The sequence below is a fragment of the Eptatretus burgeri genome, chromosome 1 (genome assembly GCF_056783735.1).
Source record: "Eptatretus burgeri isolate ZD-2024b chromosome 1, Ebu_testis_v1, whole genome shotgun sequence".
NCBI classification, from domain to species: domain Eukaryota; kingdom Metazoa; phylum Chordata; class Myxini; order Myxiniformes; family Myxinidae; genus Eptatretus; species Eptatretus burgeri.
In genome coordinates, this window is record NC_140961.1 from 41,908,308 (window position 1) to 41,934,021 (window position 25,714).

The 25,714-nt window shown below is 43.5% G+C and overlaps 1 protein-coding gene across 1 annotated transcript in view; it reads right to left on the reverse strand.

The window, feature by feature from the left end:
- Positions 1-25,714, reverse strand: part of LOC147034336 (AT-rich interactive domain-containing protein 1B-like) — a 110,608-nt gene that overhangs the window by 25,092 nt on the left and 59,802 nt on the right. The window contains exons 3-5 of the mRNA XM_085850860.1: positions 14,518-14,622; positions 14,285-14,392; positions 2,540-2,792 (exon numbers count right to left, since the gene is read on the reverse strand). Of these exons, the coding sequence (XP_085706986.1) occupies positions 2,540-2,792; positions 14,285-14,392; positions 14,518-14,622 (466 nt within the window). The remainder of the gene's footprint in view (positions 1-2,539; positions 2,793-14,284; positions 14,393-14,517; positions 14,623-25,714) is intronic.

Below are 25,714 nucleotides of genomic sequence, written 5' to 3' on the forward strand. Positions count from 1 at the left end.
AGACCTATTTCTCTGTACTGTGCAATTTAAAGAAATTGACCATCTATTTATCAAGAATGATGACAAATGGAAATTTGGGGTGGGGGGGGGGGACAAGAAGCAAATGGATAGGTAAACAGAAAGAAAGAACATCAAAAACTAGAAGGGCACTCGGTAGAGCACATACCTCTGCATGTAATGCCTGATCCACAAGAACATGTCTGGCCCAATACATTTTTGAAATATCATGTTATATATCGTTTTTGGCCCAATCTCTCAATGGTCTCTCTCTCTATCGAGTGCAGCCTGTGGCTGCTGGTTGCAACATTGGTAAGGACGCGGCCATGCCGCTGATGCAGTGTCCCCCTTACCAGTACACTGGTACTCATTTTGCCGACCTCGGAAGGATGACAGGCTGAGTCAACCTCCTGGTGTATTTTAATTCAGCGGCCAACGGGGCTTGAACTCAGGACCCTAGGATCCCAAGCCGCCACCCTAACCACGAAGCCAACACCAGGCTCTCTCAATGGTGAAGAATCACTTTGAAAAAAAAAATCAAATAATTCCCGTATCCAGATCTTCACCAAAATCGAATAAATTCTTCCTTGTCACACACCCAACCTGTCCACGAAATTTAATCTGGGTGTGTGAATAACTTTTTGAGATATCTCGTACACAGACAAACAGACAGAAAGGGGTGAAAACATAACCTCCTTCACCTTCGGTGGCAGAGGTTAAAAAAAAAAGTAATAAAAGGAGGAACAACAACAAGAAGTGAGGATAAATAAGTTTGGGAGGAGTAGTGGAAGAGGGAGGGGAGAGGGAGAGAGTACATAGTGGCATGCAAAATAAGGGAAGTGTTTGGGGTAAGTCAAAACCCAACCCTTTTGTGTACGTAATATATAGGCAGCCCGAAACGTCCAAATGCCTTTGTCGTGGTCCTGCTTTGCTTCACTCTCAATTGCGATAATGTAACAGACTCTGCTGAGAAATAAGAAATACACCGTGTTGCGATCACTTAAAGTGTCTGTAAAGGTTCCCATCACCTGTCTTCTCTAAAGGTCTGCAGGTGGCATTACTTGAAGATCAAGACATTTCTGCTGCTATTGGCATGAAATCGTTGGGAAAAAACAAATAAATGAAAATCCTCGAAATGGTGGAAGCACAGTGACAAGCTTACTGAAGAGGAGCGAAGAAAACAGATCATCACGAGTACACAACATGTAGCGTTTAGCAGCAGTGACAATAATAATGTTTTACATTCCTCATGGGTAAAACGTGCAAAGGCTTAAAAGATGTGTTGGCAATGTGCAACTTAGCGCAAAAAAACTTGCACGGGAGCAGCATTGATTTACAAAGACACAAGAAGCTAAAAATAACAGTCAAGATGACAAGGCATGAGGTTTAAATAAATAATTAAAAAGGGAGAGAGACACCGAACAGTTCGCCACAATTCAAATGAACGGCCCAACGGAGCACTCGCCAATTAAAGCCATTAAACCCCGCGGTGCATCGCCAGAGAGGGCCGGCTACATAAGGAGAATGATATGGCAGGAAGGCAGCATCGGCCGCGGTGACGATGAGTGCCTGCCTGAGATAGCTTCCCCGAGCTTCGAGCCAAATGGCGATGCATGTGGCGAGTCGTACACTTATCGTGTGTTAGCGCTGCGAGGCAATTAGCACCCAAAGCATGCACGCCTGATGAATGGGAGGCTCGGGTGGAATACCGCAGGCATGCGAAAGCGCCGCGACTGCCTAAGCAAGCATGTCGGGTCTGAAGTCTAAATGGATCGAAAATTGCCATGCTTGAGGGATTGAGGACGGAGCTGAGCTTGTTGGAACTTGCACACAGCCTCGACCACACAGAAAATAGACAAAGATAAAATAAAAAAAACCTTTGCTTGTCGTTATTTGATCGCCAACACCACAAACTCACTGACTCAAAATGTAACGCAATGTCAGCAACGCAGCGAAAAGTATGTTTGTATAACATCTAGATCCAGTCAGGTCTTGTATCACATACCATTCATAGTTAGGTTGCTGCATTGGCCATAAAAGAAAACGTGTTATGTGACTGACCACCCCCCCCCACCCCCCAATTTTTTTTTAAATCCTGACTCAAATAATTTGAAATTAAAAAAAAAAAACTCAATCATCTCCTAATTAAATATAAATAATGGTAAGTATCAAATCCCATGGTCTTCTGCAATTATGCTTTCGAGATCTCCATCCTCATTAGCATTCAGACCATTTCCTCTTCCTCAGGCTGCTTGTCGCCAAAGCCTCATCTGCTGTTTGCTCAAAGTGCATATGGCTACTAAAAACTTGGTTTGTTTCTTTTAAAAAAAAGCAATAAAAAGAAAACTATCAGGGATGAAGGAAGCATCATTTAATGATAAACCATTTGCTTGGTGCCTCTGAAGCACAATCTGCCATTGTGGAGCACGAAGTCCCTCAGAGGAAACATTACACTTGCTTGCTCGTTTGCTTGTGCGGATGGGCATTAGCAATCTTGAGACACCTTTTGGGCACGCACACTGCATGCCGAGCTAGGCCTCACCCGGAGATGGAGACAGCGGCCCGGAGCGCGGTTGGCTGGTGCTAGCTGGAGAACCCACTGGTGACGGAGAGGGACCTCCGACCCCCGACATGTGAGGAGAAGCATGGGGGGAGAAGGGAGATCGCGCGGGGTTCACACTCTCGCCATGACTGCCCGGTCCCCCGCTGTTGCCCCCCGCCCCAGTGCCTGCGTCTCCCACACCTTGCAGTCCTTCGCCACCCGTAGGGAGGTCATCAATAGAGCCTGATAAGTCCTGAAAAGAAGAAGAAAAGAAAAATAAATGTAGTGGGGAAATTGAAAGGTGAGAGTATTAAAAGAGACTACTTACACCACTACTCCATTAATGACCCAATCAAGCCTACCTTCTTGTGGGGTTCGGTGCCAGAAGTACAGTGGCTCAAGTTTTTTCACGAACCAGCTAGCCAGGCCTGACTTTCGATTGAAGCTGGTTAAGGCAATAATTTGGAATTTGACCACGGCGCCGGCGATATATCGCCTACTCTTTGTCAAAAGACACCGTTGGATCTTTCACTTCCCCAACTTAATGTCCATCCAAGGGATGTCATACTTTGTGATGCAACACCCTACCTGTGAAGGCACCGATCAAACAGTGTGTAGTCAGGCAGACATCTAACCCAGATTACACAGATTAAAGGTAAGTGTGCTACATCTGCAGCATCCTGTTGGGTTGGACAAGTTCCATGAGAGTGCACAACAAAAAAAAATATAAACTCAGTCAGCATTCCCTTATTGCTACTTGGCTTGCGGTGCTGGCATTGAGAGCAAAGGGTTGTGAGGTAATGTTTTCCGGTGTTCAAGTAAAGCGATAGATGTCAAAACAATGGTTGGAAGAATAGTGTAGACAGCAAGGTTTTGGGTTGAGGAAGCAATCATTGGAATCTTTTTCAGGGGGAAAAGGGAATGTTTTCAGAGCGATAGAAAGAGGCAAACAGAAAGGAAGCAGAGGGAAGAGCTTGAAGCTAAGGTCGATAGCTAGGAGTACGATATATATATATATATATATATATATATATATATATATATATATATATATAGTTACGGCTGTGGAAATTCGCATTACACCATAAAGGGCCCTCAGGTGAGATATCTCCATAGATACATGTGTAGTTAGCCCAAACCCGTTGTATAGAGGGAATGTGATCCATTCGGGCTGCGATCCTCCAGTTAGCCATTTTTCTGCTCTATCTTTTATTTCAAACAAACAGCATCTCAACAACCACGCCATCCTCACCACAGCGCCAACCACACTACAACCACGCCACCTCCACCATCTTCGCTACCACATCTTCGCCACTCAACAGGCCCCGTGCGGTTACGATCTCCGCGGAGGAACGAACAAAAACCAACAAGGATGCTGGTGGGTTTTTCCCGCCATTCTTCCCCGCGCTTGGTGTGAGGGAAGGGGGAGGGGCAGCTCGCCGTGGATGGACAGCGTGAGGCGGTCGGGGTGAGGGAACGCCCCTTTTTCGAGAACCCTCTCGAAGGAGGGTGGAGCCGAAAACGGGGCGGAGTGAAGGGCAGAGCGCCGCGCTATAAAAGTCGGACACGGGCCGGGCGCGCTTCCTCTTCCTCGTCCTCCTCTTCCTCGTCCACCTCTTCCTCATCCTCGTCCTGGAGCTGGTCTCGTCGTTCATCTTGGCTGGTGGTTTGGTCTGGTCTTCTGTCGGTGCGGTCCCGAGACCCCGCTTCCGTGCGGAGATAGCGCCGGAAACCCTGTCCGTTTCCCCAAAACCCCGTCCAAGCTGTCGGGTGGACGATGCGAGCTACGCGCGGCACGAGCTCGGTGCACCACGCTGGAGAGAGCTCGCAGACCGCGAGAGGTCGGGCCCAGGCGCGACCACACTGACGGTCGTGGGAGAGGGACTCACCAGCCACAAAAGGGAAGTCACGACTTTCTTTTCTTTGGGTTTGTGTAAATGACTGTGGGTGGCGCCTGTCCGACAAGTAGAACTGTTTAAGTGTTGCTGTGTGTACGCGTATTCAGTTTTAACTTTCTTTTGCTTTATATGTGCATTTTGATTATTGTGACTGTAAATACGTGCCTTCCATGCTGGTCTGTGTGAATTAAACGTGCTTGTGTGAACTTGTTCCCCGTTTCGCTGCATCCTTTCCTTTGTTTGACTCTCCATCTTGCTTCACGTAAGGGGTTCGTAGTGGATTCAACATCCCGGTAATTAATCGGAACCGTCAAGGCCGACGATAACACCACTCGGTTATCACTGTAGCACGGAACGGACCGCTTAAGAGGTTTGTGTCCGGAGTCGGCCTGTGGCGTGGTACGATCGCCCGGTCGACCATTCGTGCAGGTACTTAGGTAGATCGAATTTGGCGAGCAACCCTATCCTGCGCGGGTGGGCAATTGGCACGATCGTGGTGAGGTTAAACCCCCACCCGTGACTAGCTCCCGGCGTTGTTCCGAGAGGGTCACGACTGAATTGTCCGTCCGGTGGGCAACGTGCCGCGATTTGAGTTACGTGGCCGTCCGCACGCCGACGGGCGCGAATTCGCAACACTGGTGTCAGTGAGCGGGAAACAAACTCTCCCGTCGCCAAGCTAAATTCACGGGAATCGGTTCAGGGGTGAGTAGAGCAACCCCCGATTACTCCAAATTACGAGCGAGTTAAATTTAATACGCTTACGTGAAATAAGATGGAGTTTCAAGGCGAGCGGGTGCCGGGGGTATTAGAAATGTATATGTGTAATAATTTAGAATCCATGGCCCAGGATGGTACTTGTAATTTTAATCAAAGGGGAAGCTCAACCCCATTTACTGAGCACGGACTTTACCAGCAAACTGAATCGCATAATGGCGGCGCGATCGCACCTCAGCGCAGCAAGGAGCGAGCGGCCTTATTGCGCTGCGAATGGCGCGACACGAGGCGAGCACTCCCAACAGCTGTTTCAAACCACGTGGTCATGGCAGGCGAGGCAGGCGGACATCGGCGGGCTTCGGAAACAATTGGAGGAAGAATGGAAAAAAAAAGTTAGAAGAACAAAAACGGAAACATAATTTGGAAGTAAAGCAACTGGAGGAGAAGGTAAAAAGAGGACGGGAATATCAGGAACACCTAAAGAAAAAGGCACGGTTGGAGTATGCGGAGATGAGAAGAAAAAGGGAAGAGATGAGAGAGGAAAGGGATGCGGTATGCAAGGAAAGGGAGGAAGAGAGAAAGAAAAAATGGAAAAAAAAGCTTCTGAGATACTGGAACACGAAACCAAAGAGACGGCATTACAAAATGAGTTGAGGATGTTGAGAGAGGAAAGAACAACAGCAGAGAATGAAACGTTAAGGAACCACACCGTACAGATTGAACAGCTGGAAGCGAAGGCCAGATTAAAGAATGAGGAACAAGAAAGAGTACTGAAAGAACAAGGAATGAGACAGGGGAAAGAAATCAGTCAATTAAAGGAAACGATGAGATTGGAGAATGAGGGACAGGGGGTGAAAGAAATTTAAAAAAATAAAGACAAAAACAATTGAAAAAGAAAGCAAGGTTGAGGTATGCAGAGATAATGAAAGAGCAACGACTGAAACAGGAAAAAGAAATCAATCAATTGAAGAAAACTATGAGATTGGAGAATGAGGGACAGGGGGTGAACGAAATTTAAAAAAAGAAAGACAAGAACAATTGAAAAAGAAAGCAAGGTTGAGGTATGCAAAGTTGATGAATGAACAACGAACGAAACAGGAAAAATAACTAAGCCAATTGAAAGAAACTGAGATATGAGACACATATTCCCCATGTGTAGTACTTGCCATTTGGCAAGTTTCAATTTTTTTTTTTTTTTCCTCGGTGCGGTTTCGGAGATAGAGAGGTCCAAAGTTTTTCCTTTTTTCCAACATGGCTGCCACACCACGTGACCTATGACATCATAATTATCATTAAAACATTCTGTACATGAGTAGTCGCTCCTATGGTGAAAAATTTGTGTCAATCTGACAAGCCGTTGCGGAGAAAAAAACTCACGTTCTGCAAGGACAAAACAAACAGACACAGGCAGACACAAACGGACCCAAATGCAATGCCCTCTCCTCTGGCGAGGGTAACGAGATGGCACGAAGGGAGAACTCGGCAGCAAACGTATGGCAATGCAATTGTTAGTCTCAAACTTGAAACAATTGTATGAACGTTTTTTTCTCAACATTTTTGAAAAAAATGCTTTGCATCGTTCTTTCGTGTTTCATGATCAATTTGAATGTTGCATCGCAACTTGATAATTGTGAAAAAAAAACGAATACAGTAAAACTCGTCAGATGCCTCGGCACACAGCTCCAACTTATGCAAGGTAAATGCAATGTGGAGGACGTTGCAGTTTGGCTCAAATGTTCTGATCATTCATTGTATCGTTCTTTCATTCATGCATTGCACTTGAAATTTCCTGCTTGCACTACATCCGGTCTCGTTGAATATAATATTCATTATAGTGGCGTACATTGTCATTGGTTGAATTGTTTGGAACACTGGATTAGGTGGAGAAACACTAAAGATTGCTGCTTTTAGTTCTATCGCTGTGCGAATCTCTTGAGCATTTCATCATCAAGCTAGAGGGGGAGCACTCGGTGGAGTGCAAAATCTCCGCCGCCAATACTCCTAGGTCACTCAAGTGAACCTGATATCCTATTCATTCAATTTGACGTCAACAGTGCTTACAGAGTTATAGTTTGCAACTTTCCCTTTTACATACTCGATTCATTGATCATAACTAGATTCCTTGAGATAGGAATTAATTTTACGTGGGTATATGCACCTGAAGTTCCAAAATCAGCCGCAATTATAATTTTGGCATGTTTTTTGTTGGAAATCACTTATAACATGTAGAAATGCAAAAAAAAAAAATTCAAATATTTTTTCAAAATGGCCGCCATAGTGGCCATATTGGACTTTGGACCAAGTCCAAAATCGAATGGCATGATCCTTGGACCATACCTAATCCCCCCCACCAAGTTTCGTCGAAATCCGTCGAGGAGTTTTTCCGTAATACTGTTCACAAACAGACAGGGGTGAAAACAGTAACCTCCGTCCATCTTCGATGGCGGAGGTTAATTACAGACTGTACTACCCTTTATAAAACAGATTTGTTGCCTCCTAGAAATTGTCGGAGAGCTCAGTGCAATTAAATAAAAACGATAGCAACGAAGGAACAATTCGTGCTACCGCCAGGGAATTCCGAAAATTTTGTAATACAACCATGTTCAAATCGTACTAACAGCCAACCGATCGATATTATAGCCTTCGGGTTTATCTCGCATTAAAAGAAATGTCTCCATCGATGATCTCAGTAAATTACAAGGTTGTGAATGGCGTACTTTTTGAACAAATGAGATATTTCCCATGCCCGTGTTAATCAGCGCCTACCTCGCACTACTATCGTGCGCTCATTGCTCGCGCTCGCTTGGTAGGCAAGATGGCCAGACCCTCTCTCTATTCCGGGCCCTGGTTGCAGGAAGTGAGACTTGTTTTCATGAGGAGAGTAATTGGAGGAAAGAACCAGAAGGCTACAAGATGTATCGGTGTCACAGAACAGAGAAAATAGCATGTGAGGCAATGTGGGTAAAACACAATATTGTATCAAGAGGAAGGGAATTGACATGAAGGAGGGAAATGATGAAGAGGATTCTGTGTGGCAAGAGATCAGAGGTTGTAAGAGTTCATGAAGAATTCAGTTGTAAATGCATGTGGTCTTCTTCTTCTTCTCCTTTTGTATACTGCACAAGGCTGTGGGTGCGGCTGTGCCGCTAGTTAGGGGAGGAATTTGTAATTTGTTCATGGTGTCGGCGATAGCTCGCCTACTCTTCGTGGACACCGTGAGAATCTGAGACACCGCCCAGTTTAACGTCCATCCGAGGGACGGCACAGACATTGTGAATCACCCTGCCTGTGAGGCCGTGTGGTGAGGGAAGAACATCGATCATGGGGGATTTTAACTTGCCAGGGATAGATTGAGTCCATGAACAAGGAGAAGGTAGAGCAAATGAGGATTTTCTGGACGGAGTCCACAATTGCTTTTGTTTTGTTTTTTAAAAAAACAGTTTGTAGATAAGCCCGTGAGGGGAGGGAGTCGGTGTTAGACCTACGCTTCAGTAATTATCCCAATATGGTAGACGAAGTGCAGGAATGGAGGAAGCATTTAGGGACAAGTGATCATAACATAGTATGCAAGTATTCTGTTGAGAGTTCAAATTCAGGATAGTAGAGCAAGGCTATTAGATTTCAGGAAGGCAAACTTTGAGGATAAGAGGAGAGAGTTAGGTCCTCTCGACTGGGACAAATTAACAGCAGGGAAATAAGCATCAGGGAAATTGCCAATCTTCAAGGAGCAAATGTACAATGTACAATGTACAGAGTAAGTATATTACAGTGATTTGTAAACCCAGAGGTAGGAAGAGACGAGGATGGTTGAACATGGAGGTAACGAGTGCTATTAAGGATAAGCAGAAGGCTTTTATAAAGTCCAAGCAGAGCCTACCCGTCGCTTTGTTGATGGGCCAATTAGTCGTCGTGGTTGCCAAAAATTTGGAGCGAGAAGGAGAAGGAAAGGAAGACAGACAAATTTATCTGTGCATAAGTGGACTTTAACTCCTTCCCCCACCCCTTCCCGTACCCACCCTCATGTCCCCCATCCTTTCCCCTCATTCATCCTGATGTCCATTCCAGCTGCTAATGTCTCACATGATGACAGGCTTTGACAGGACCCTCCGTTTTTGTTTTTGTTTTGATTTGATTTGTTTTGGGGGGAGGGGAGGGAAGCGAAGGATGACAAATTTACCCGTGCGAAAAGTGCTTTAACCTCCGCATTGCCCAGGTAAAAAAACGGAAATTGATATACCATCTGCAATCACCACCAGGTGCCACTATATGGTACACATTTACATAGAGAAGTTATGCCCTCCCCACCCCCAAACCCCCCGCGTGATGCCGCGGACACATAGCCTATGTTACCCCCTCAAAGCTGTATTTGTACCCCGAGTTTGGAGTTTGTAATTTAAAAGATGTGGCCATGTATAAGGAACAAAGGAAGACAGAAATAAAGACACAGAGAGAATATATATCTGTGTGTGTGGTGTGGTGTGGTGTGGTGTGGTGTAGATTGGACAGGATACAATTCAGTATAGAAGTAAATGAAAGCTAGTTAAGAAAAGAACCAAGTAAGCAAAAAGGAATTTTATGAGAAGGATATGGCCAAGAATATTAAACACAACTGGAGCCGCCAGCCGATGGTGTGCCATCGCAAAACCCCACGTTCCCACGTGAAGTAAATTTGAAAGGGCAAAAATTTCTACCAGGAACGACCCAATATCACATTTGGAGTTAAAAAAAAATAATTCCCCCGTTATGACAGCTGTGACCCAAAAAATCGTTACATATTTCATGCATCTCGCAATGTTGATTGCATGTACAAAGTTTCATTTTAGAATGTTTAAAAATGTGTCTGTAATTGCATTTTTCGGTATTTGACCTTTTAACCCCACCCAAGATGGCCCGGCACAAAATGACACTGCTCTTGCACCTTTGTGCCATGTGGTGATCAGAGAGTGCCAGCATGCTGGTATCCTGTGTCGGAGTGGCGACCCGTCCAGGAATGTGCCAAATAGCTAAGGAGACTGCTTAGGCAGCACCAACGCTCTGCACAGAGTATGGTCCCAATGGAGGGATGGATGGTGATCATAACTACCAAGGTTGGTGAATTTCTGCCCAACCATTTAGGAGATAGCGTGACGGACGGACGGACATACAGACAGACAAAGTCTATTACAATATCCAAGCAGATAATAGCAAGGCATTCTTTAAATACATAAGGGCTAAATACCAGGTCAAGACAAATGTCGGCTCATTGAAGAATAGCACAGGGAGATTGGTTAAAGATTAAAGTGAGATGGCAGGCTTATTAAATGGTTATTTTGCTTCAACATTAATGCAAGAACAGTCTGGGGAATTGCCAATAGCCGAGCTCATCTATCTTGGGTTGAACACGTGGTTTTAGAGGAGTTCCACGAAGGAGTGGAGGAAGTTCAGAAGCAGCTAGGAAATATAAGGTGAGATAAAGCTCCACAGACAGATAATATGCACCCAAGACTATTGAGGGAGGTGGCAAAGTGGGTAAGTGAGATTTTAACACATGTATTTAACAGCTCACTGGAATCAAGACAGGTAACGGCGGATTGGAGAGTAGCAAATGCAGCATTGTAATTTAAGAAAGGATCCAGAGAAGAATTGGGGAACGATAGACCTGTTAGTTTGACTTCAGTTGTGGTGTGCGTGTGTGCGCGCGTGCGCGCGCACACGCACATGTGTGAAACATGCTGGTGATGTCTGTGCTTGCCCCTTTGTTTTCATCCCCACTCCTTAACCCCTCACATATCTTCACCCCTCACACTCACACCCCCTCTCCCAGTGGATGCAAGATGATAAACTCTTGGATCAAATTGACATGGAGATGTACGGATAGTATAGGTGTGATGGGCAGAATGACTCCTCCTGCATCCAGGTTCCTTGTATGTCCTTATTATCCCAAGTTAAAATCCAACAAGGACAACAAATTGTCTCAACAAATTGATGAGAGAGGCATCAAAAACCACCATGGGAAAGAGGGTGAAGCAAGGTTTTTGGTGTGAGCCCCCTTTTAAAAAAGTACGAGCACATTAACCGTAGGGTGATTGAATCACCCACTGACAGTGACACACACACACACACACACACACACACACACACACACACACACACACACACACACACACACACACACACACACACACACACGCAATTCTGGCAACTCGACAAAACAAGAACGGCACCCTTCGACATCGCGACGTAGATCGATATTCCTCCGCCCACATTATTAGATCATTATACATACTCGAAACAAGTTTAATTTAAATCCCTTCAGCAGTTCTCAAGTATCACATTTTTTTTTTACCTGATGTGACCGCTGACCATTGACCTTTGACATCTTCATGACGAAATCTAATAAGTTCATCTTTGCATCATAATATATACTTATACAGTACTAGGCTTGGTCAAAATCCCATCACTGGTTCACAAGTTAGCGCAGTAACAGAATTTTTACTGACGGGACCTCTGACATTTCACCTCGAGCCAATAATCGAATCAGTTTATGTATACATCATTATACATAATTGTAGCAAGTTTAACTTGGATCCCTTCAGCCATTCTTAAGTTATCATGGTCGCGAAAACCTATCATGGACAGCCGGATGGACAACCTGAAAACATAATGCCCCCGGCCATCTCGTCGGTAGAGGCATAACATCTTCAACATCCTCCCAACTCTGTCCCATTGTTGCTCTCCACCCCACCCTAAAACCCCAAGTCCTCACCCTTCCCCTTCCAAACCTAAGAAATCGATCCCCACCTCACACTCAAGCCTTCAACCCCCCCCCCCCATGCTACCCCTCCTCACACAAAGTCCTCAACCCCCACCCCTTCCAAAGTTGTCCCATCATTACTCTCACCCCCCTCCCACTCATACAAGCAAACGGGCATTCCCATGTGGAAACAGCGGAATATTTAACTTTTAAAGCTTTCTGCTTCCCTACCATGCTCTCACCGACTTCACAGAAACCCGATACAATTTCAAGAGAAAATAGTCGGAAATAATAGCAAGGACCAGCATAACCTTCGCAGTAAAAACACTGCTTGAGAGAAAGGGTTCTAAAAAGGTCATTCTAAATTGGCAGCCATAGTTTAGAAATTGTGAGTGGAGTCAGGCAAACTGTCCAACCAGTTGGTGGAGAAAGCGCACACACACACACACACACACACACACACACACACACACACACACACACACACACACACACACACACACACACACACACACACACACACACACCTCCTTTTATAGTATAGAAGAGACATAACAGAAATAGGAATTGAGAGAATGCGTACGTAGGTACGCATGCACACATGTACGACCTGATCAGACACACAACTGTTAACCTTGTGAGGTCACTTCCTGGAACACTCTGGGAAATGGCAGCACCATCTAGAGACAGCGTTTTGCTTTCCGCAATATGTTGTCACTTTTTCAATGAGAAATTCCTCCTCCTCCTCTTCAGAATGCCAACCCACAGGGTTTGTCTGTGCTCTATCCACTAAATTGTGTAAAAAGTAAGGAAGCAGCACATACCACTTTTTAAGCTATTCGTATGACTCAGGAGGGAATTACCCCACCCTCCTCTCCATCCTTATCTCGCCTATAAAAGTCTCATTTCCCTCCTCAATTAAAGTTGTTGTTTTTTTTCAATTTTTAGATTCACTAACGAGTACTAATGAAAAAAAGAACAAAAAAAAAAAAAAGGAGGACATCATCATGGGTGTCGAACAAAGACTAAGAGAGTCAAATCAATTATGCTACCCTGAGCTGTCTATCGGGAGTGGCATGGAAAGAGGAATCCCCAGCTGGCACGCAAGTTGTGCGTGTGGCCAAAACGCAAAGCTTTGGCACAACTATCAAATCAAATTATTATAACAAAGATGTTTGCAACAAATAGCTAAACACTGACCAATCATTGTAGTTTATGGCTTCTTTTTCCCCCTTGACTCTGTGGATGCCACGTCACTTCTCTTTGCTGACAAATTTTCAACACAATTAGTCGAGCACAAACTGTCCTCATCTAGCCTGACGATCAGCCGTTTTACTTCAAGACCTGAACATTTTGAAGGAAAGAGTGGCATTAAAGAGCACATCAATTGCACTTTGAATTACTTGGATTCACAAGTTGCTGGGAACAAGAGTTAATCAAAAGAATTGCTTTTGTGATACAAACCTATGTTCCGATAATGAGGCTTTGTTCATTGCCCAAGGCTGCATCATTTTCTGGCATCTTCATTCATCCGGTGGCCTCAACAATTTGGTCAAGCAATTTCAGGTGAAAAAAAACTCACAACCAACAGCATGTGAAAAGGCTGCCTGGACTCTGAAAATGCTCAAATTGCTCACATGTCCATTAACTCTTGGCAGGCCTGTTGTAGTAAAGTCAGAGATTCGGATTCAAGTCACATTTTATTTATTTTACAACTCACGACTCAACTCGAGATCCATAAAACTGGAAATTTGACATGAAGCAGGACTTGAACATTTTGATTTGAGCGTTTAAACCTGCGACTCAATCGAGTTATTTTTGAGTGGTTGGAAATTTAATTGTAGATGTTAAATAATACCTCCATATAAAAAAGAGGGATGAAAGTAAAGAAATAAAACTATACAGATTGACATGACAACATCTGTGTAGTAGGATTTGGTCAGGTTGACGCACAAGAGTTTAAAAAAAAAAAAATTAAAAAACTAGGTGACTCCAGACTCAGGACTCGACTTTTATAGACTCAATGATTGTAACTCAGGACATGACTTGAGACTTGACCTTTGTTACTCAGGTCTTGATGCAAGACTAGACCCTTGTGACCAAGGATGCGACTTGAGACTCCATTCTTGCGACTCGACTGCAGGTCTAATAATGGCCACATGCACATTTCCTAACAATGTATCTTCAATTTGCACCCAACAATATTATAGTCCTTACAATTGAGGAAAAACAAAGGCGCACACACAGAAAGTGCTGACATGCCAAATGAACATGGCCAGCTCAAGCTTGAGAGTCATGAAATGCTGCCATTGCCAGCCACACACTGTGGTTGAGGCAGCAGCCACAATTGGAAGGTTTTGTTTTTTTAAGTGATCAGGCAGACTGGGTATGAAAACTCACTGGCAAGCTTGAGGGTCGGCCGGGTGGCAAGACCGATGGCTCGTCAGGAAGCGACTTACCCGGGGTCAACCCAGAACCCCGGACACTGTACAACTCCGACGCCATTTCCTGCAGCACCAAGTCGCCACAGGCTTACTATCACGGTACAGAAAATTAAGCTGTTTACGTCAATAAAGTTGCTGGGGCAGCAACGGGGACTTTGAAGAAACATAGAAGAGAAAAAGCAATCTCACCGAGGAAGGATAGTGTGGGGGACGGTATTGTGTTGCCGGCTGGTGATAGTACGTATGGGTCTGGGTGGATGGGTGAGCTGGATATCCATAACCCGAGAGTGGTTGCTGGCAAACGGAGAGCAAGGGAACGGGATAAGAGGAAAAGAGGCAGAACTCACGGTCAATGAGAGAAGAAAATAAAACAAACAACAATATACATATATTGCACGACGACTGAACCCCAGCAATCTGTCATGCTACAGCCAGAGTATGTTACATTACAATGTATATGGTTACATACTGGCATTATACCATCTCATAACTATATTTACCAATACTCTCAAAAAAGAAGTATCATTTACAAATGTCCGTTCTCAGGCAAATGTCAGAACTTTCAGCACACATCTCATTCCGTGCCCAGGTACTTAAATAGTAAAATAAAACTTTGGGTGGGTTGTTCGGAGAAAAGGTGCAAAACTCGTGATTGTAAAACTAAAAATAGGACCACCTGTCCTGAAGCTCACCTGGATCAGGAGCAACAGTCACTAAAAACCCCCGCAGACCCTGAATTTTTTTTTATGCCGTGAACAAACTTTGGTACATAAAGGGTCACAAATGTTGCGGTCAAGCTTCATTGAAATTCTGGATGTAGTTTGGAGAAGAGAGGAAATACCTATTTTGGGGGGTTAAAAAACTCCCCGTAGACCCCATTAATGAGCACAGATTTTGATGCGGTCGATACACTTTGGTACATTATGAGTGATGAAGGTTGGGGTCAAGTTTCATCAAAATTGTGTGTGTAGTGTTGAAGAAGACAGCAAATACCTATTTTTTGGGGGGGGGGGTCAAAAAAGCCCTGTAGACCCCCTTAATAAGCACAGATTTTGATAAGGTCAATAAACCTTCGTTAGGCATCAGATATGAAGCTTGTGGCCAAGTTTCATCAAAATCAAGTGTTTGGTTCAAGCGAGAATGACTGACGTGTTTACAGACTGACTGACTCACTCACCTACAGACACTGCTCGATCACATAAGCTCACTTGAGTCCAGGTGAGCTAAAAATGTTCACACAAGCTTTTATTTCCATCGTTCCAAAATGAGAATTTACTATAATGGCCAATTGAAGACAGTGATAACCACCAGAAGGGGTGACGGCATTCATGTTGTCTTTTAAACATCAAAGGTAACTTATAGCTCAGCCACAAGTGGATGAATGAGAGAAGCCACAGTATTACTGTGTCAATGTTCATGCACAAATATGGGGAGTTGTCCCTCCATCCATCCATTGGGACCATATTCTGTGCAGAGCGTTGGTGCTGCCAAAGCAGTCTCCTTGGCGATTGGGCACAATCCTGGATGGGTCGCCACTCCGACATGGGATACCAGCAAGCTTGCACTCATTTTGCCGACCTCAGAAGGATGACAGGCAGAGTCAATCCCACCTGGTATCAATTCAACAGTAAGTGGGATTTGAACTCAGGATCCTAGGATCCCAAGCCCACCACCCAAACCATTAAGCCAACACCAGGGATGAGTTGTCCTTCAATGGTAGTTATAGGTATAATTATGAGGAAGCAAGAAGTTTGTGAAATTTTCAGGCAAGTTTAAAACTTGATCAACTGGAACAGCACTCATAGAGCGCATTAATTCTGACCAAAAATACCATCATTAACTGAACAAGCTATTATGGCCTCTATACCCATATCGTCCATACACGCTATTATGTCATATTTTCTTGGCATGGGTTATGAACGTCATAAATTTAAATCTTCACTCACATCAGGTCATAGATCAGATGTATGAAGTTTCAGATAAAGATTTCATTTCAACCAATTATGGCTGGAATATCACTTCACCGATGATGTCATCGTCATGACCCTAAACACACCTTTTGAGGAGTTGATGACATATGCCAAGTTAAAAAATTTTTTTCGTTAAGCAGCTTCGGAGAAAATATCCAAATTTTTCCCTTCAATCCAATACGGCTGCTATACCATGTTAACAAAGTATGACGTCAGAGTAAGCAATAAAATATTATCCATGTGGAGTCCCTCCTATGTTTAAGGTTTTGCATCGATCGGACAAGTGGTTGCAAATAAAATATAAATATATCTATATGTCGACACACAAACACAGACAGAAAAAGAGAGAGACAAACAGAGACAAACAGAGAGACAACCAAACAGACAGACAGGGATGTTAAAATTGTCTGACATCCCCTTCGGGGTGAGACAAATGAACAAATCAAATTATTTTCCATCCAATCATTTGCGAGAATAGGAAACATCACACAGCCGATCATGGAAAAGACATTACTGGACGGACACACACACACACACACACACACACACACACACACACACACACACACACACACACACACACACACACACACACACACACACACACACACACACACACACCAATGCATCCCGAGAATGCACCTGTCGAGAGGAGGAGGAGGGAGCAGCCTGATGGAACACAAGTGCACAGAATGACAACTAGGATTGGCTGAGTATGTGAAAAGTTCAACAGATGACCCAATCCAATTTGAATGCAAACACAAAGACAGCAAGCCAGAAAAGGAATCCCAAACCCACCTTGCAAAAAACACAACGAATTCAGGTGAGAATAGAAGATGTCACACATCAAACTGAAAACAGCAATAAATACAATCCCAACGAATGCAAAAATAAATGAGAATGGCACTCGGTAGAGTGCATACCTCTGTCAGGCTGAACAGTTAAGGTTTTCTATCCCACTGATAGTCCGGATCTGGATCCGGAGCTGAAAGAAAATGGAATCGGCTTGTTCTTGTCACCAAACCAACTCATCCGCTTAGTTTTGTCATCAGTCATTCACAACTTTTTTGAAATATGCGATACTGTATATCGTTTTTGGCCCCATCTCTCAATGGGAAAGAATCACTGAGACAAATTAAGAAACTCTCGCATCCATATCCAGACTCGGATCTTCCCTAAAATAGAAATGATGCGTCTGTCACACACTCAACCCGTCCAAGAAGTTTTGGCTGAAAAACTCCACAACTATTTGAAATATTGTGCTACATATCATTATGAGCCCTATCACTCAATGGTGAAGAATCACTGAAACAAATTCTGGTATCCGGATTCGTATCTTCACAAAATCTAATCATTTTGGCCTTGTCACACACCCAACCTCTCCATCAAATTTCATCCGAATCTATCAAAATATTTTGAGATATCCTGCACACAGACAGACAGCAAAAGACAGACAGACAGACAGGGGTGAAAACATAACCTTTGTCCACCTGAGGTGGTGGAGGTAATAAATAAATAAAGTAAAAATTAAATTAAATTGCATTAAATCAGACTTTTTCCACCTTTATTTACACATCGTAACCCACAACTTCGAAGTGACAAACAAATTCTACAAATTTCAGAAAATTAATTAGAAATACAAAAGTAGAACATCTTGGTTGGATAAGTCCCAATCCCCCCAGGTTAATATTTGGTGGAAGCACCTTTGACAGCAATTACACCTGTGAGTCTGTTGGGATAGGTCCCCACCAACTTTGCATACATGATTGATTGGGCAATATTTGCTCATTCTTCTGGACAAAACAATTAAAGCTCAGTCAAGTAGCATGGGGAGCGTTGATGGACAGCAATCTTCAAGTTATGCCATAGATTTTCAATTGGATTGAGGTCGGGGGTCTGACTGGGCCACTCAAGGACATTTATCTTTTTGTTCCTGAGCCACTCCAGTGTAGCTTTGGCTGTGTGCTTCGGGTCGTTGTCATTCTGAAAGGTGAACTTCTGTTCCAATTTCAGCTTTATTGCAGAAGGCAGCAAGTTTACCTTCAAGATTTTTCTGGATTTTGCTCCATCCATTTTCCTTTCTATCCTTACAAGCACACCAGTCCCTGCTGACAAGAAACATCCCATAACATGATGCTACCACCACCATGCTTTACAGTTGGAATGGTGTTCTTTGGGTGATGTGCTTTGTTGGTTTTGCGCCCAACATAACGTTTTGTATTTATGCCAAAAAGTTCCATCTTAGTTTCATCAAACAACAAAACGTTTTTCCTCTATGGCGTCAGAATCTCCGGAGTGTTTTTTTTTTTTTTACATACCTCAAACGGGACTCAAGGTGGGCTTTTTTGAGTAATGGCTTCCTTCTTGCCACCCTCCCATCCAGGCCAGACTTGCGTAGTGCTTGGGATATTTTTGTCACATCTACACAGTGACCAGTCTTTCCATAAATGCCTGTAGCTCCATCAAAGTTGTCATTGGCCTCTTGGTGGCCTCTGATCAGTCTCCTCCTTGCTTGGTCATCCAGTTTGGAGGAACGGCCTGATCTGGACGGGGTCTTGTGGTGCCATATGCCTACCACTTCCTAATGCTTGTCTTGATTGTTCTCCAAAAGATATTCAAGGCCTTTGAAATATTTTTTATACCCATCCCCTGATCTTTGCCTTTCCACAAAACTTTATCCTGGAGGTCTTTTGAAAGCTCCTTGGTTCTCATGGTTGAGTCTTTGCTGTAAAATGCACTACCCAGCAGAGAAAGCATACAGGAACAGCTGATTTTATTCTGAAATAGTCAGAATCACTACTTTTTAACACAGGTGGAGGCCAATTAACTAGGTGTGTGATTTTGAAGGTGATTGGATACACCTGACCTAATTTACAATTGCAATTATAAGGGGTGTACATTTATCCAACCAAGACATTCTAGTTTTGTATTTTTAGTTAATTTTCTGAAATGTTTAGAATTTGTTTTTCACTTGGAACTTGTAGGTTACGTTGTATAAATAAAGGTGGTAAAAGTCTGATTTAATGCAATATAATTCTAGGTTACAGGGCAATAAAAGGTTAAAAAAAATTTACCTTTCTATAGGCACTGAATATGTCATTCCACTGTTTTCTCTGCTTGTAAATACTTGCTTGGCCTGCCATTATAAATACTTGCATTTTTGTTGCTGCCACTAAAGATAATGTCTTTAAGAACCCATGCCCTTTTTTCTTTTATTTTTTGTATACCTTGCCGAGGCTCGAATGAGAGCGAACACACAACGCAGAGCAAGGGGGGCATGAGACAAGAGGGGCAGGAGTGGGAAGGACAAAGCAGTGGGGAACAGAGACATTAGGAGATCTGTGGAAGGGAGAGGGATGGGGTGGGGAACATGGGGAATACAAGATGGACATTACAGGGACTTTCAGGAAGGAAAGCAGAGAATTTGAAGGAGGTGGGTTTGGGGTGGATTAGCAGGGGTGGGAAACAGATTGTGGTTTTGGATGGGGGAAGATAAAAGGTGGTGGTGAACAGTTGTTTTGAAGACCTGGAGAGAAGATTGGGATTGAAGAGTGTGGGAGATTATTCCAAAGATGGGGAAAAAGAGGAATGAAAGAGTGAAGGTGAGCAGCGATTCGTGATTTTGGTAGTTTTACCAGAAGGGGGTTGTTGGCGGACCTCGAGCGTCCTGAGGAAATGCGGTGGGGACAAATCGCAAAGAGAGCAAGGAGGGGGGGGGAGACAGAGGCTGGAGAGGAGACAGTAGAAGACAAAGACCACTTACCAGCCTGCGGTGAGAGTGTGAGATGCCCAAAAACTCAGCCTCATCACGGGATGATGCCAATGATCCGAAATGCCTTGGTTTCCACGGGGTGAAGCTGAGAAAGGTGGGAGGCAGGAGCACCAGCCCAGAGGGGAGAGCAGTACTCCATCAAGCTGCGGATGAAAGCTTTGTAAGTGGTCAGGAGCTCAGGTTGGTTGAGGAAGGACTGCATGACATGTCCTGACATATTGTCCGTGCTGATGGCAGCATAAGACTGCTGAGGCGTTTGGCCAGCTCCAATTTGTTTTCCAAGTTCAATCTCGGACACGGTTAAGCGACCTTAGTGCCACTTGGCCGACTGACTAAAGTATGTTACGTAACCGCCGGCACAGTTCCCCTTTTGCCTCTCTTAACTCACAGGCATGGAACAGCGACCTTAGGCGCGAAGATCCGGCCAGAGTTTAAGGTTGCAAACAGCGTCCAGGGTCCCTTAAAGACACGCCGCACTCTCAGAGTTATCCAGAGGTGACGTCCGCCAAAAATCATCACACTGGTGTGAGGAGTGGGATTGGACAAGAAGGGCGAGTGATCGTACATCAAAGCTAAATTGCGGAGTGCCAGGTGAAATTTTTTTCTGGCATCGAGTCGCTATGTCGGATCAGGATGGACAGAACAAGGTGGGTGCTAGCTGGTTAGACGCTGCTGTGACCGAACTGGACATCACTGAAGGAGAACCAGTCAAGGTTGCAGTAGAGCCATCCCCACTGCCTGGTAATCTTTTTACCCCCCATCTGTAAGCCCAGTGCTCAAAATGAACAGCTGCCACAAGACAGTAGGTCAACGTCAAATACATAGCCTGACATGAGCCAGCAATTAAGCGCCATGATGGCCATCTTTCAGAGGATGAGCGACGATATGAAATTAAGGATGGGCAGTGGAATGCTTAGGCTGGGGGCTGAACAAGCTGGCATGGAGACAAAAATGGATGTGGGACAGGCAAAATTGGAGGCTGCACAAATAGAGGCAAAGGACGGGCTGGACAGGCTGGGTGCAGAGACGAGTAACCTTGCTGGCAAGCTGGACGCTGTACAGGCAGAGCTGAGTGAAGTTACGGATGAAGCTGCAGGTTGGCAACATGAGATGGTGACCGGTCAGGCCAGGGGTAAAGTAAAGGGAGTAACAACGGAGTATGCCACCCTGCTTTTGATTGGACATATGACTCATGACATCATTGGTATCAAAGCTGTTTTCACCATCCAATATGGCTGCAAGATCACTTGACCAATGATGTTGAAATTTTCAAATTGTATTCCCAATTGCGAGTTGATCATATATATATATATATATATATATATATATATATATATATATATATATATATATATATATATATATATATATATATATATATATATATATTTATATATATATATATATATACACATATACATACACAAATAGATATATATATATATACACACATATATAGTATTATATAAACATATATATATATATATATATATATATATATATATATATATATATATACATATATATATACAGTATATATATATATACAGATATCTTATATATATTACTGGAACTCTCATCTTGTACATATGTATGTTTGTATGTGTGTGTATGTATGTAAGTATGTATGTTCCCGAAATACAGCCAAAACGGTACACGATAGCGCAAATTTTTTCAGCCCACTTTACTCACCATTCTCCTGCGGTGTGGAGTATCAAGATTCATTCAAATCAGGCAATGAATAAATTCATAAAATATCAATTCCCAATTCAGGAAAGTACTCTTTGGGAGAATTTGATCAATGCAAACAACCTCAGCAGTATAGTTTGCTGGAGCTATCTTTTTTTTTTTTCTTGAAATGATTTATTTTAAAATCTCAAACATTTAGTATAGACAAAGAATAATTTATTTTTAAGCATAAAATAAACATCGCCATTTTGATCTAATACTTCCGTGTTCATAAAAAAATAAAAGTGTGTTTGGAAGATTACGCACAATAATTTCTTCGACTTTCTTTTCTCCGTTTCGTTTTTTGACATTGACGCGCAATATAAAGTTTCATTCAAATCGGGCAAAGAAAAAAATTATTAAAGAATCAATTCCCGATTCAGTAAAGTGCTCTTCGGGATTATTTGATCAATGCAAACAACCCCAACGGTATAGTTCGCTGGAGCTATCCATTTTTTAAAAAATGTTTTTATTATCAACAGCTCTCACAATGGGAACCCAACGGGTTCACGGGTCGTCTAAGATATACATATATATATATACATATATAGACATTGTTACGGCTGTGGAAATTCGCAGAACACCATAAAGGTCCTTAGTTCAGTTAGATCGATAAGTTTGTGTTCAGTTAGATTTCCCCCACCGTTGTTTAATGGGATTTATTCGTATTAACAGGGCTGTGATCCTTTGAGATAGCCGTTTTTCTTTACCATCGTTATTTTGGACCAACCACGTTTCAACCACCACAAACACATTCACAACGCCACCATCACAACCACGATCGCCTCAACCACCAACCACACCTAACCACCTTCCCCACTACACCAACTGCCGATCCCCCTTCTCCACACACCCCGCGGCAACCCTCTCTGCTCATGAAGGCCGTCTCTGCGGAGGAAAAGGAACAAGGGATTTCGATAACGCGAGGGAAAAAGTACAAGGTATATCGGTGGCGCACGGATTTTCCCGCCTGTTTTTTCCGCACACCGCAAAGGGGAGATTGTTCATCATTGGTCGGTTCATAGGAGTGAGGCGCTGAAAATGGTTAACGCCTCCTTTCTGGAAGCTTCCCGCAGAAGCTGGAAGGGGGGCGGAGCGATAAACAGGGAGGAGCGAGGCGTTGGAACTGCGGAATATAAGGGCCCGCAGAGCGCCAAGTCGGTCGGGTCAGTCGTGTGTGAGTGTTGGTGGTTTCTTCTGGTGGTCTTCTTGGTCGGGATCTTCGGCTCGTGGTGGCTTCTCTGTGGAGAAGCGGTCCATGGAACGACCCGTTCGTTGGAGCTCTCAGTCGGTGGAGAGTCCGGGCGTGGCACCAGGGACGCGGACTGGAGGCGCCGCTCTGCCAGCTCTGCTGCGCAGACCTGTACGTCTGAGTGAAGAGCGCCGGAGAGAGCTCGCCGGCCCCGAGGAAGGCCCGAGTCAGCGGCGGCTATCCTAGCTGCCGTGGGGACAGACGTCGCGACTCGCCCATCAAGGCACCACGAGGGTGCAGGTAACCTGCAACGGTCTCGTGGGGCCCGTTCGGTCACCAAGGCTCCATGGTATAAAGGTCTACAGACCCTGTCTGACTCCCTTGTCTTTGACGGTAGTCTTTTCTTTTATTTTGAATGAATGTTGGTGGCGCCGTCTATAAGTAGAACTGTGTAAGTGCTTGTAAATGATAATTGCTGATAGATGGTAGTAGTGCTTTCACCTTGCTCGTGTCTTTGTCCCCATCCCGTGCATGATTGTTTTACTGCATACGTGTTTTCATTGCTTTGCCTGTATACGTGTTGAGTAATAAATGTGCTGATTTAAATGTTAAACCCGTTCGTCGTGTCCTCTTTCCCTTATTAGAACGCCATCTCGTATTGCGGAATATTAGTTGGGTTTTAAATACCCGTTAAATAGAATCGGATCCAGCGAGTTCGGGCGATAATACCCGCTCGGTTATCAATAAATAACGGAACGGACCGCTTCAGCGGTTCGTGTCCAAGCCGACCTGCGTCGAGGTACGGTCTCCCGGTAGGCTACCTGCGCGAGTACTTAGATATATCGATATTCGGCGATTGACCCTATTTTGCGCGGGTAGAAAATTGGCTGGCCGTGGTGGAATTAAGAACCCACCCGTGACAGGGTTCCGGCGTTGTTCCGGAAGGTCACGACCGAATTGTCCGTCCGGTGGGCGACGCGGCTATTAGAAAATCGCGGTCGATCGCACGCCGGTGAGTGCGAATTCGTAACAATATATGAAGTTTCACATCGATAATTCAAGAGATTCAAGAGAATGATTTTTTTTAGGTTTTTGTTCAATCCAATAAAGCTGCCAGACCACGTGAATGATGACATTTTAGTTATCAAACTTTTATCCCCATGGGTACACGTTATACATACTTGCAATGATTCGTTATGTTATACATCCATATATATATATATATATATATATATATATATATATATATATATATATATATATATATATATATATATATATATATATATATATATATATATATATATATATACATATACATATATATAAATAAACATACATACACACATGCATACATACTAACAGCTTGGTAGTCACTGATATAATTAAAGTTTTGCATCCATAGGTTCAGCAGTTTGAGAAAAGAAAATAAAAAGTTTTAGCTTAAATCCAACATGGCTGCGAAAGCATGCGATCAAAAACATTTACATTTTCAACTGATATTCCCCATGGCTAATCAATCATATACAGTATATGAAGTTTTGCATTGATCTGGTAAGCCGTTCTGAATAAAAGGGTTTTTAAAGGATAAAAAAATAAGACATAAAAAAATAAAAATGGCTCCCAGGCCACATCACCAATGATATCATCAATTTAAATCTCAACAAATTTTGTTGTATAATCGCCAACAAAAATTTTCTTATTGATCAGATAAGGCTTTCATTTCAACCAACTATGACTGAAATACCACTTCACCGATGACATTATCATTATCAAGCTCAATTCCCCATAGTTAGTAGCCGACGTGCCAAGGTTAAGGTTTTTTTTGTTGAGCAGTTTCAGAGAAGGAAATGCCCAAATTTTTCCCTTTAATCCAATGTTGCTTCCATACCACAACACCGATGACCTCAGAGTTGTCAATAAAAAAAAATCTCCATGGGTAGTCAGTCACTCCTATGTTGAAAGTTTTGCATCGATCGGACAAGTGGTTGCAGAGAAAACCAATTTAGAAGCGAATAAAAGTGCAAAACGGTGGTGGAAGTATAATAATAATAATAATAATCTCAAAGAAAGCAATATAGGGTACCAGTGCCAAAATGGCTTGGTCCATAACTAGAAACAAACACCCCAGCAGCATCGGTAATCTGGAGAAGCATGCAGGTCACAATTCCTGCATCAGAACCAGCATGAAAATTAAAAACAAAAGATTGTAATGATGCAAAAGCAAGCATCAACTGAAGTTTGTATCGTCCGTCCGTTTGTTTCCAAATGCCATTTTCATGCTAATTGACTCCATATTTGAAAATCTGCAAACCTTCAAAACCATTTCCCACTGCCCCCCCCCCTTCCCCCCAATCCCCCAGAAGACAGGCATCATAGTTTGTAATCTTATTGGACAGCAGCACACAAGAGAAGAAAATAGTTCACTCTAACAGCTCTAAAAATGAATGTTCCGGAGTCGCCATAATTATCCTCCTCATGCGATTTCCCCATTAAGGTGGGTCGGCGGCTCAAAGCCGTGTGCTGAAGGCCCAAGTTTTTCACTAACCAACTAGTTATACCCGACATATAATCCATTCGACTGAAGCTAGTAGCAATTCATTTGAATGAAACTTCATTCAACTATAGCTAGCAGTAATTTGGAATTTCGCCACAGTGCCGGGTAAAAGTTATGGACTCTTCGTGAAAGACACCATGGGATCTTCAATATCCACAAATAAATGC